This window comes from Fusarium graminearum, chromosome 1 (genome assembly GCF_000240135.3).
Source record: "Fusarium graminearum PH-1 chromosome 1, whole genome shotgun sequence".
In the NCBI taxonomy this organism is placed as follows: Eukaryota; Fungi; Ascomycota; class Sordariomycetes; order Hypocreales; family Nectriaceae; genus Fusarium; species Fusarium graminearum.
Genome location: NC_026474.1, coordinates 2,235,667 through 2,247,729, shown reverse-complemented (window position 1 = coordinate 2,247,729; position 12,063 = coordinate 2,235,667). Strand labels below are relative to the sequence as shown.

Below are 12,063 nucleotides of genomic sequence, written 5' to 3'. Positions count from 1 at the left end.
TATGTAAAGCGTGTTTCTGGATCTGGAGTTTGGTGTTGTGCGAAGCATAGCCATGATGGGTTAACATTCATTCCTGTTCCTTTTGTCTGGTTTTATTGTAGGGTTACTTGAGTACGTTGATACCCTTTTGAGTTTTAGACAATCAAAGTAATGACATCTGCATGATTGTGAATCTTCTTTTTACTCGTGAATTATGCTTGCCAAGGGTTAAAACAACTGTCTGGAGTGTAGACTCTGCGGTCATTGTCAAATTGAGACTATCACTGATGCATTATCTCTCTGAGGTGGTATCATCCCGACTTGCTTGATTCAACAGAAGTAAACTATATCTTTCCTTAAGAGTGTTACATCTAGAGTCATCCTCTTCTACGGAGATAGTTCTTCTTCTTTCTAAAAAGAAGAATCCTGTTCTGCGTAACTTGCTTCCCGACTCGTCCCAGATCTTTCTCCCCATTCCTTCTTCCTCCTCTGTCTTTGGATAGTATCTTCGCCTCTCCATCCCCTTCCTGGTACAATGGGCTTGAGAAAGCCATCGACATGTACACCACCCATCACCTCCTCGTCACTATCTAGCTCCTCTGTCTGCCCCTGGTGCACAAGCTCCATATGTCGTCGCAAGTTGTATTTGCGGTTGAAGCCGTTCGCCGCTCGGTCACATGAAGGGATCGGGCAGAACACTATGCCGCCTGTAGAGCCAGAACGGGATCGAGTGGCGGAGGCGGATGGTGGTCCTGGGGATCGTGTTGAGCGACGGCTACCGCTGTGGATGGAATCAGGGCTGCGGCTGGAGTGGGCGAGAGAGACTTGACGGGATGCAACACGCCGTTGTGCGAGGTCTGCGCCATCGTCGCTTTCATCATCGGCGTCCGAGTCTGAGTAGGATAGCTGGATAGGCTCCGGACGGTACTCGATAGAAGTGGTACCCTTGTCCTTTGTAGCAGGTACCTCATTCAATGTCCGAACTACCATACCTTCTCCGAACAAATCAGCGCATCTTCTTGCTGTTCTTGCGATGACATCGCCGGAGAACCCTGCTATGGCGGCTGCGCCGAGTACATCGCTCCAGTCACGGAGACCCAATCTAACCCGCTTCCGTTCCACGTTTGTGCTCGATGCCGACTCGTCTCCTGTATCAGTACCTTGAGACCTCGCGCGCTTGATAGACAAAGATCGCTCGCGTTCAATAACCTCATCACCTTTTCGGATCCATTCCTCAAAAGCTGCGTCCCTGTCTTCTGTTGTGATAGGCATCTTTCGGTGAGTTTCACGGGCGATACGTTCAGCCATTTCCTCCTGTGTTTCTCCATCGTAGGGAACGTGAACTTTTCGGGGACGCCCACGTCTACTGGTTTTCCCACCGCGAGCTGGTGAGGTAGATGCGGATGAGCCTCCCTCTGGTGTAATCTTCCTGGGGCGGCCACGAGATTTCTTCTTTCCGCTTCGGCTTTGGTTGTCCGATTCTTCCTCAGTTGAGGAGTCGGATACGTAGTTCATGCCCGCTTCTCGTGAATTTTGAAGAATAGTGAGTGTTTCATCGAGCTTTGAGAGAATGTGCCGGGTTGATGGCCGCAAAAGCGCATACGATGCCTCGTCGTTGGTAGACTCTACCGGCTCATATGTCTTTGGACTCTGCCGCTTGCGAGTTGGAGTGACCTCGTCATCGTCGAGTGCCATCTTTCCATTCTCTTCTTCTGTATCTAGTTTGGCCGACGACTCTCGTGATAAGACATTAGGCGTACTGCCACCGCTCTCAATAGAATGCGGTAGAGGGTCTTCAATGGATGGCTTGGCCATCTTGCTCTTCTTCCTGCGAAAGCGGCGCTTGGCGGTCCTCAGTATGGTGGCCGAGATCTCCTCTTCCAACGCAGTACTTGGAAAGATCTCTTCCTGTCTGCGAAAGGTAAAGCGATCATCTTCGTCATGCTGTCCGTCGACTAGCCGTTGTTTATGTACATGTTTATGTTTGAGTGGCCATGCAGTCCATGACTTGGGCGGTGCCCAGATACCATCTTGGCCAGAGTCCTATATTTCTCCGTTAGTATCGTGTACACTTTCTTCCAAAGAATTAGAATTTTCTGGGGTTTCTTACTGTCTTGACAACTAAATTTTGGGCCGTTGCCTCGTTTTGACCTTGTCGCTTGAGAGCAAAGGTATCATATAAATGTACTGCAAGATCCTGATCTTGGATTTGTTTCATTGATTGCCATAGAAGACGGTCTTCTTCCGTTAACGTGCGCCATGTCGACTTGGGCCCTGTCCAGCGGTTTGGTCTGTGGGCGTGCAAGTCTTCAGAGGCAATAGAAGCGATCTCATCGCTATCTAATTCCCAGGCGGTGGCACTAGCTTCCATGGTTATTTGATGCTAAATGATTGTTATGAAGAAAAGAATAAATAAATGAGTCAGTCAAGATTGCAAAAAGTCACATAATCAAGTGAGTATATTGGCCAGTTATGTTGGCTAAGAAATGTGTGTTTGATGTGAAGTTCAAGTTTTTTTTAAGAGGTAAAAGCCGTAAAGTAAAAGTCAGGTTACCTTTATCCACCTCATAGGCACCAACTGTAAACCTCAAGACAATCAACCACCCAGCACCATGTATTCATCCAGGTGTAGAACACTCAATAAATGCTTTTAAACGCGTATAACTAGAATCTATCGGATTGGTATAAAACACCTTTACATTACGCCTTAGCCTTGCCCTTGCTCTTTTCCTTTTCAAACTTTCTCCTCTTTGCCCGCAGCTTCTGGTCCTCGGCACTCTTCTTGTTGTTGGTGTACACCATTTGCTCATACAGCTTTCTCTTCTTCTTGCTGAGCATACCCTTTGCACGGTCAAGATCCTCAGCCTCCTCCTTGGCCTTCTTGGAAAGAGCCTTGCGGGCCTCCTCCTTAGCCTTGGCCTTGGCATTTGTGTTCTTAGACTTGACAGCACCACCAGTAAGCTCAGCCTCGAGCTCGTCTTGCCGTTGCTCAGCATCCTCCTCCTCCTCTTCTTCATCCTCTTCTTGCTCGTCGGCAGAGAAACCGCCGAACTCATCATCCTCGCCCTCTTCTTCAGAGTCAGCAACATCCATGCCCTCAGCGGTGTCGTCAACTTCATCCTCGCCGTCGCTCTGGGCCTCGATGGCCTCAGCCTCGGGCTCTTGCTCTTCCAGAGGAACAGTGGGGTCGTATGCGCCCTGGACGTTCCTCACGAAGGGGCTCAGATGGGGAGGGAGCGCAGCGCCAGGAGCGTATAGATGAGCCTCCTTCAACTCGCCATCGTTAACACTGTCCCAAACCCATTGAGGCTGGATGTATGTTCGTCCAGGGACTCGTCGGTTGGCAGCAAGCTTCTGTGATGTCTGGTTGTCGTCACCATTGGCCTCCTCCTCGTCGCCAGTAGCCTCGATAGGAGGTCGGTCAACAATCTGGTGGGTGATGTTAGGGTCAAGCTCGTTGGTGGTGAAAGCGCCATCGCCAAGAACGGCGTCCCAGCCAACACGCCTGCAGCCGAAAGACTTGAGGAGGAATTCGAGAGGTTGTCGTGGGGTTTCGCGAGAGAGATAGACGGTGATGTTGGAGAAGAGGCTGTTGGGGTTGCTTCCAGTGTTGGAAGGTTGGGGGAGAATATCACCACCGGGGGCTGCAGGCTCGAACTTGTCAATTGCGCCACTCTGCTCCTCTCCCTCCACCTCGGTCGCATCTGTCGACTCGTCGTCGGCATTGCCCTTGATCTTCTTGATAACCTTGTTGACGGCAGCCTGAACCTTGGGGTCGGGCTTGTGCTCAGAAGCCTCCAGTGTCTTCTGCTCCTTCTCGTCAGCGCCGACCAGAGTCTTGCCCTCAAGGGTGAAAGCGCCGAGCTCAGCACCAGCCTCATCCTTAGCCTGGTCGAACTTGGGAGGGTACTTGAGGCCGAGAGTGGTGTAAAGTCGGAAGTTGACAAAGCCAAGCAGGGTCATGTAGAACTCAATGAAAGTACCCATGATGCGGAAGTCGACATCGCCGACAACGCGCTGGTTGAACTTGTAAGGTACGAGCCAGAGAACCTCCTCACCCTGAATGTTTGCCTGGTAGTAGATACCCTTGATGGAGAGGAAAGACTTGGTAACGCTCTTGGACACAATGAGATAGTGTTGGAACTCGAGGCAGAGGCGCTCGCAGCGGGCGATCATCTTAGCAGGAACTGAGCTTGTTGAAGGCAGATTGGCGAAGAGGAAGAGCATTGACAGGCAGTCATCTAGATCGCGGATAGCGTCGATGAAGGTAGGGTAGCGCTCGCGGATGACATGGTCAAGAGTATAGCGAGGCTTTCCAGTCTTCTCGGGTCGCGCAGCGTTGCCCTCGAGACGGGCGGCATCAGTGACATCGCCTCGGCCGAGCGCACGAGAGATTTTCTTCTCGAGAACCTTCTGGTCGCGGAACTTCTGAAGCAGCGGCTCATGGAGCAGGTACTGGATGTCCTTGGTGTAGTAGAAGGTCGTCGAGCTGGTGGATGACTTGGAAACCTTCTTTCTGCTTCGGGGCTCGCGAGGATAGATTCCCTTCCAAATGCATAGCTTTCGGAAGTCGGGAAGGCTGATCTGTAGTTTCCGAATCGCCTGGTTTCGGGTAACGTAGTTCTTGGAGGCACCGGCCTGACCCTTCTTCTTTATCCGAGGCATTGTTGCTGAAAGATGTGGTGTTTTGTTGGTAGTTTGTATTTCGCAAAGATACCAGCGGGGCACTTTTTTCCTAACAATCTTTCAACTTTTTTTTCCAACGTGAAATTTTATGCCAGACTGTACCGCCTTGATCCGGCGCTAATGTGGACTAAGTCCCGATTGGGAGCTCGTCATTGGCTCTTTCTGGCTTCACCGCCCGGGGCACATGTGCAGCACCCTTGAGCGCAATTCCAGCGCCTGGCATCGCCAATTCAGCGAATACAGTGGGGCTCCGGGAAGAGCTCCAGCGGCTCTTCCAGCGGCCCCTCTCCCGAAGGTGGAGGGGCCGCCAAGGATGGAGGGAGCTCAACCCGCCAAGTGGCCTCCAACCTATCTCGTAGAGAGGGACTGTATCGCGATCTCATCCGGCTGTTTATACCTACAACATTCATTCAGAGCATGCGATGTCTGACACAATGACGTTGCGAGGCAAAGCAAGCGTCTTTGCCGGCGCTGCTCTGCTCCGACTTGTTCTCTTTCTCGCATTTCCAGGCCTACCCAATCTACTAACTGGTCGCGTCGAGATATCAACCCCCGTCACGAGCTTCAAGCGCTGTAAGTAGTAACCCTCGTCGCATGACGATTCTTGGAGGGTTCAAAGCTTACAACTACACAGTACAAGAAGGGCTCTTCTTATATACGAATAATGTTTCTCCTTACGAGGGTGGTGTCTTCCACCAGGCGCCGCTGCTGTTGCCCTTGTTCTCACTACTCCCCGACGTAAAGAGCTGGCCTATCTTTACACATTTACTTTATATCGCCGTGGACCTCTTGAGCGCCGATGCGCTCTACAAGATTGCTGATTCGGGCGTGGCGAGCAATTCGAGACTGTTTAAATCACCGCGCCGTGCCAATAAGTTTGGTACCGCTGCAGTTGCTGCTGGGTAAGGGAGACATTGATTATGAGTTCAGAATAGCAGTACTAACGGGCGACAGCTTCTTGTTCAACCCATACACGATCGCCACATGTATTGGACGATCGACAGGTGTCTTCACCAACTGTGCCATCCTCTTGGCCATCACCAAGGCTATCCAGGGCTCTCCCTTCAACGCCATGGTCGCTCTATCGTTCGCCTCTTACTTGTCGATGTACCCTATCCTACTTCTGCCCCCTCTCGTTCTTCTTGCCTATGACTGTCAAGTCGAAAAACGCCGGGTTACTTCGTCTTCCAAGTTTGCTACCACTAACGTAGCCGTTGTGGCTGGATGCATGGTGTCCTTGTTGGGCATGTCTTTCTTGCTTGCCAACAATTCTTGGGAATTCCTTGCTCGCACATATGGCATTCAGTTGACCTTGTCAGACCTGACCCCCAACGTTGGATTGTGGTGGTATTTCTTCATTGAGATGTTTGACTCGTTCAGAGCCTTCTTCCTTGGTGTTTTCTGGCTGCATCTCGCATCTTATCCTGCGGCGCTTTCCATTCGTCTGCGCCCTCAGCCATTGGCTGTGTTGACAATTCTTCTTGGTACTTTCTCCATCTTCAAGCCCTACCCTTCGCTTGCCGATGCAAGTCTGTTCCTTTCCGTGGTTCCCCTGTTTCGACATGTCTTCCCGCTCATGCGATACGCTTTTGTCACTACATCGACTTTGCTGTACGCGACGTTCCTTGGGCCAGCCTTTTATCACCTCTGGATCTATGCAGGAAGTGGCAATGCCAACTTCTTCTATGCCATTACTCTTGTGTGGAGTCTGGGTCAGAGCCTACTGGTGACAGATCTGACATTTGCGGTGCTGAGAGATGAATGGGAGATTGACCGCCCTGAAATGGCAGGTAAAGAGATCAGACAGATATAAAGCGATTGTCAGAAAGGAAGGGGAACCACGAATATGGCTGTGAAAAGCACAGCTCCTACATTGCATGAAAGCAACATGATAGTTTAAAGTACCTAGACGAAAAAGGGAAATGTTTTCTAGAGTGTCCCCTTTAGACAGGGGATATTTGATAGTTGGTTTGTCATTAAGTGTACAATAATGTTACAATATTTCTTCATCATCCTTCTAGTCAACCTCTGTGTCGGTCTCGATAAAACGAGCCTGGTTCGACGAGTGAGAAGGTTGAGGTGCTCCCGACGGTCCCCCTAACACACTGCCCAACATGCTACCAAGAGCTCCAAACTCACTCAACCTCGATCTGTTCTGGAATGATTGCCACACTTGTATCCTAGATCCAAAAGGCTGCATCGCCTTGTATGTGTGGTAACTATATCCGAGAGCGGCGCCTGTGGCGAGGAGACTCAAAGCCAGCATGAGGGACCTGCTGTCAATGCCGGTGATGCCTCCTTCAGCACGCTTTCGTACCTCAGTCGCATACTCTTCACCGAGGCCAGGAACATTATGGAGGATGCTGTCAAGAGTCCGGGCGCCAATACGAAGCACCGTATTTTGGCTTGATTCGACCCAGGGCAAGGGGCCAGACTTTTGCAGGTGCCTTAACTTGATATGATCAACAAACTTATACAGACGTGGAGTCTTCTTCATGAGCCAGTCTTTCAAGAAAGATCTTGGTACAGGAGCATCGCGCATCAGGGCAAGATAGCCAAAGGCCAGGCAGTCCAAAGATGAGAGTTCGGTGCCCTCGAAGAATCCATATGCCTCTTCCTCGGAGCCATACTTGAGGAAGTCATCCACCACAGAGAGGCAGTCTTCTGTGATCCCGTAAAGTCGGATGAGAACAGCTTGTTCAGGGGTCATCTCCTCGTGGATGGTCTTCTTTGTCCGAGCAGGGATATGCCTCCGGAAGGTTTCTGGCAAAGCATCCCTTCCTGATGATAGGTGAAGGCCTCCATTGGGGTCAAAATCGGTATCCATATCAGCAAAGCCTAGATGCTCAACACGCTTGACGGCCTCAGCACGGATCAGTGGTGGAACTGTCCATGTCAATGGGAATGGTAATAGAGTGCTGAAGGCGGGTCTGGTGGTAGCTGACCAGTTGGCGGCTGAGACATAGAGTGAGAGATCCAGCAGAGGAGCAGCATGAGCAGACAAGAAGGCGGCGTATGCAACACGATCAGCATGATCCAGGGACGTCAGTTCGGCGTCCAAGTTGTCACCAAGTGACTTGTCGGTCAAGTACTGAATGATGGGTGCAAAGCCCGATATCCAGACGCCCTCATGATGAAGCGCGGGAAGCGTATCTGGATGAAACGGTCAGCAATGAACAAGGTTCGGATAAGACGAGTCAAGGCAAGGTGAGACAGCGGGACGGGCAAGCCATACTGGACGGGCTGACAGAAGGGTCGTTGCTAGGAATCAAGCGCCAAGCGGATGCGGGATTAGAGCTATGCAGGTATGTGATAACGGCAAGACATTCGGGATCGATTGACGGCAAGCCAAAGGCTGAACCCCAAACATGAAGCTCCAACATGGCGGCGGGTCAGTCCTTGTAAGGCGGACAAGGTAGGTAGTAGGTAGAGTCAGGAGTAGGAAGCTATTCCGCGATTGTGAGGTGTAATTCCGTCGGAGTTATATTGACAAGCGGGAGGCGAAAAGAAGGTTTGTGATAGATCTCGCAGCAAAACGCCAACATCAACAAGTCAAAACTTTGATGGTCTTGGACTCGGGGAATTTGTTGAAGCTTCGAAATCGAATACCCCAACCAGTCTTGTCTGGGCTCTTGAAGTCTTGAAACTTCCGGGCTGTTAGCTTAAGAGCCCCATTTCCAGGTGGGGGAAACCCGCCATGAGGGGCATAGGATGCGATATGTGACAGCGCGAAGACACGTGATGAGGCTGGATTATAAGTGACCAAAACATGCTTTCAAGAGCTGTTGAGCAAAGTTTATTCCCTATGAGAAAACTTTAATTATTCCACCCAAAAGATGAAACGCTTTGATCGTCTTTCTTGATTGGCTTTGTCGGGTTCCCACTCAAGCTGTAGTCTGGGCTTCTTGATGACCAAATCTTTCCGAGTCGGCCACATGGTGGCCTTCGGTTCCGAAGAAGATGGGCCTCGATTGGGAATATTATTCCGCGATGGCGTCTTTTTCTTGTCGTGCTCTGTCATATATCTGTGGCCGCTTGAGTCAGTTGTACAGGTCCACAGGATAAACCCTCTTATCATAGGTATTCTCTTTCAGTTACACTTTCAGGCACCCCCTCTGATCTGCATACCAACGTTGATTGTTGGTTGAGTTTTGGGGCCAGCCCAAACGACGAAACCGTCCAAAGTTGCTGAGGTCTGATGTAAACAGGTGAGAGCTGGAAAGCTTGTGGCGTACACGTTATGTTTCGTAAATCACCCTACTTCCTTACTGGTCGATATATGAGCCACATCGATTTGAATACATGCATACACTGTGAGATGCCACACAGAGACTAAATTCGCTCTTCGCTTTGAACAACCGCTAATTGGCTGCCTTGGCTCAAAGTGTCAAACTACTACCAGCCGCCAGTGACAAACGATCTTCGACCAACTCCCAACTTCAAGTGACAATCCAATATCTCCCCTCGTCGGTTATCTTCACCCGGACCCCTGGAACGGTAACAAGACGGGCCATGACGATGATCATCGCTCTCTGAGACAGGTACAGGAGCACTGACCGAGGTGCACACGCTTGCCCATGACAGAAAGATTTTTGCCATGTTCGTCACATGGTTATTAGGGTAACCCAAATATGTCAAAGATAAGCATATATGTGGCTTCAGTGACTGAGACGGTTTGTTTCATCCCAGATCAAGATGCAAGATTACCTTTTTCAGGAAACCGATCATCTTCCACTTAGGTCGCCTCTGCTCTACTCTGTGAGAAGAAACGGGATGGAGACAAGACGGGACAGCTGGAAGCTAAGGGCAGGCAAACTTTCCAGCCAGCTAAGCTACTTCAGTCTTCAAGGCTGGGAGGACGACACCAGTGCCATGAACTTGGGTCTTTTTTCTTTCCTTTTTCTTCATCAGCTGAGTTGCATAGTTAGTTTTACCAATCAACCACCATACTGACAGTAGCAAACATCAACTAGAGTAGCCCTTGGCCTTGGACTTGGGATTCTGAACACTACCAACAGGTTGCCAACTACTTACTAGGTAGCCAACCAACCTTTAACATGCTTAGATGGATGGCTCGTTAGTAACGTAGAGCCGACCCAACAAGCCTATTGCGAGCGAGCAAGATCAGGCTGGCGTCCAACCGATTCAGGAACGGTCATAAAAAAGGAATCAAATTGCAACAAAAGACACTATTTCAGCCCACTTTGTGATTGGACTTGCCCAGCCCGTCCGACCGAGGGTGGGAGACAAAGACAAGTGCCTTGCAAGCCTTGCAAACCTTGCACTTACAACTGAGCTAGCTTTAGGGGGAGATCAGATCAACCTCTTGTGTGAAACTGGTAGTAAAAGAAAAGAGTGTCTAGTCTAACTAAACTAGAGGATGACGAGTGTCAATCGATCGTTCCTCGCTCCGGAGACAGTTCCCAGGATTGGAAATAGGATGAGTTTTCATCAAGCCACGGCGTGTCCGGTCCATAATGGAGATAGGCACTCGATATTACCATTAACTAGACATTTTCCTTGTTAAAAAAACACTGCATCAAATCACATACACTACCCAATAGGCTGTAGTGCAATATTGCATCTTGAAAGCCCTTGTAAAAGGGGGGGCCTGCGAGTTTCAGTTATCGTTGAGGCGAGCATCAGCTGTTCTGATCGACGCTGCAAACCGGCGGCGCAGGCGGTTCAAAGGGCGACGGAGGGGATGAAGCCGAGTACCGTACGGTGTCATTAATTGATTAATTATCACCTATGACCAAGGCCATGACAAAAAGGCAGTACATGACATGCAAGGGAGCAATCTGACTGAGCAAGGATAAAGTAGCGATCACGAGGCGCTATTTTTTTTGTGAACAGGGGTCAATGGTAATTTTGAGTGCCGTAACGCAATAATCAAGAATGGGACATTTCGCTTTCGCTTCCAGTTCCTAACAAGGCGTTGTTTGCTAACGAGGGTCCATCCGACTGCCAAGGGCAGTAAAAGTAACTAAGTAGCTAATAGTAACTGCCAGTCAGGGTAAGGGGATTTCGCGAAGAGAAAAAAAAAGGAAAGGAGAGACACGGGAAGACAGATTCAAAGTCACAGATAGTACCGAATAATTGCTTCTTTTGAGGTAGAGTTCATTGCATTGCATTGCATGTGTTGTATTGTAGTAGTAATAAAAACATGGTATCTCGTTCCATTCCCGTCAACACTGAGTGATCAGTGGACATGATTCCCATTTGCTCCTGAGGGTTTGAGGGTGGTAAATAAGCCATCCCATTTCCCAAATGATAATTCTATGTTCCCAACCCGACGTGTTCATCGTAAAGCAATAAAAAGTCCAAAACACTGCGCGCAGTAGAATGCGGTGTATGTTGTTGAGACGCCGTGATAATGCCCTGTCTATTGATACAGTTCCTGAAAGACCGTGGAACAAAAAAGTGTGATTCCTCCCAAATAGTTTGATATGAACGAAGTGTAGAGAAGTTGGTTCAAAAAAAGTTATTAGATAGTTGTAAGAGGGTATTGTAACGGTGATGCGCTGTTTGCGAAAGGCGCACGCGGTAGAAGTGAAGTTGAAAGAGTCCGGTCGGTCCAGCCATAAGGGACAAGGTTGGTTGGTTGATGTGGACAGAAATCCGGTGTAAGCAGGTTGGTTAATTCGACCGACGGCTGAACCGGTCGAGGTGTGGTTGACTTGCAGCTCAAGAACCAGTATCATGTTGATTAATTAGGTGCATGAGGGGTCCGAGTTGGGAGTTCGCATGTGCATATGCGGCGCGTTGTGTTGCGCTGGCTAGCAAGAGCCGGGCGAACCATGTTGCTTTTTCTTGGTGTTGTGTAACTGAAGCCAAGAAAGCATGGTAGATAGGTAGTAGTGATGATGTTATGTCATGTCATGTTGGTTTGCCGTCGAAAGTGTTCCATCTGCTTTATTCTTGATTGCTTAACCTCGCTTGGGCAGAGGAGGAAGAGGGCGGCTAGGAGGAGGGCCGGGGCAAGGAGGAAGCTGCGAAGGTCGTTGAGCAGGCATCTTGATTGTTGTTTGTTTGTTTCTTGGAGTTAAAGGTGTTGTTGTTGAGATAACCGAAGACTAGTAGCTCGGTTGTATATAGATGATTGTTTTGAGTCGAAAGTATCGATCAAGTAATAGTAGTAGTAGAGTAGTAGTGGTTGTTGTGTGTAAGTGCTCCAGTTTGTAAGAGAAGAGCTAAGAGTTAGAGGCGAGAGTGATTGCCTTGATAGATTCTTAATGAGTCGATGGTGAGAGTAATCTTTTTGGTCGTGGGGAAGAGGGAGGTCGCTGCCCTTTTTGTATTCCGTTGTTTTTTATGTTTTTATTTTTTTATTTCACCTCCGGTAATTATTAGCGTAGGTAATCTGAAGTGAAGCAGCCCACCCAGGGCAGCCAGGGC

At 49.5% G+C, this 12,063-nt stretch overlaps 4 protein-coding genes across 4 annotated transcripts; 1 reads left to right on the top strand and 3 right to left on the bottom strand.

The window, feature by feature from the left end:
• Positions 1–390: 390 nt before the first annotated feature.
• Positions 391–2,350, bottom strand: FGSG_00696 (uncharacterized protein; the record flags this gene model as incomplete). Its single annotated transcript, XM_011318095.1, has 2 exons — positions 391–2,022; positions 2,090–2,350. The coding sequence occupies 2 exons, from the start codon at positions 2,348–2,350 to the stop codon at positions 391–393; spliced, it is 1,893 nt and encodes a 630-aa protein (XP_011316397.1).
• A 297-nt stretch (positions 2,351–2,647) lies between these two features.
• On the bottom strand, positions 2,648–4,688 carry FGSG_00695 (uncharacterized protein). The gene has a single exon (XM_011318094.1). It carries the CDS (start codon positions 4,642–4,644, stop codon positions 2,680–2,682), a length of 1,965 nt encoding a protein of 654 aa, XP_011316396.1. The 5' UTR covers positions 4,645–4,688; the 3' UTR covers positions 2,648–2,679.
• A 401-nt stretch (positions 4,689–5,089) lies between these two features.
• On the top strand, positions 5,090–6,566 carry FGSG_00694 (uncharacterized protein). The gene is made up of 3 exons (XM_011318093.1): positions 5,090–5,238; positions 5,300–5,567; positions 5,620–6,566. Exons 1-3 carry the CDS (start codon positions 5,100–5,102, stop codon positions 6,476–6,478), a joined length of 1,266 nt encoding a protein of 421 aa, XP_011316395.1. The 5' UTR covers positions 5,090–5,099; the 3' UTR covers positions 6,479–6,566.
• A 116-nt stretch (positions 6,567–6,682) lies between these two features.
• Positions 6,683–8,048, bottom strand: FGSG_00693 (uncharacterized protein; the record flags this gene model as incomplete). The annotated part of the gene is made up of 2 exons (XM_011318092.1): positions 6,683–7,818; positions 7,901–8,048. The coding sequence occupies 2 exons, from the start codon at positions 8,046–8,048 to the stop codon at positions 6,683–6,685; spliced, it is 1,284 nt and encodes a 427-aa protein (XP_011316394.1).
• Between the last annotated feature and the right edge of the window lie 4,015 nt (positions 8,049–12,063).

What these genes read in the sequence shown, in the direction of transcription:
- FGSG_00694 (XM_011318093.1), top strand. Translation starts at nt 5,100, where the DNA reads ATGACGTTGCGAGGCAAAGCAAGCGTCTTTGCCGGCGCTGCTCTGCTC. An exon ending in CGTCACGAGCTTCAAGCGCT is followed by an intron (nt 5,239 to 5,299) that starts GTAAGTAGTAAC and finishes ACAACTACACAG; the next exon opens with TACAAGAAGGGCTCTTCTTA. An exon ending in ACCGCTGCAGTTGCTGCTGG is followed by an intron (nt 5,568 to 5,619) that starts GTAAGGGAGACA and finishes AACGGGCGACAG; the next exon opens with CTTCTTGTTCAACCCATACA.
- FGSG_00695 (XM_011318094.1), bottom strand. Translation starts at nt 4,644, where the DNA reads ATGCCTCGGATAAAGAAGAAGGGTCAGGCCGGTGCCTCCAAGAACTAC.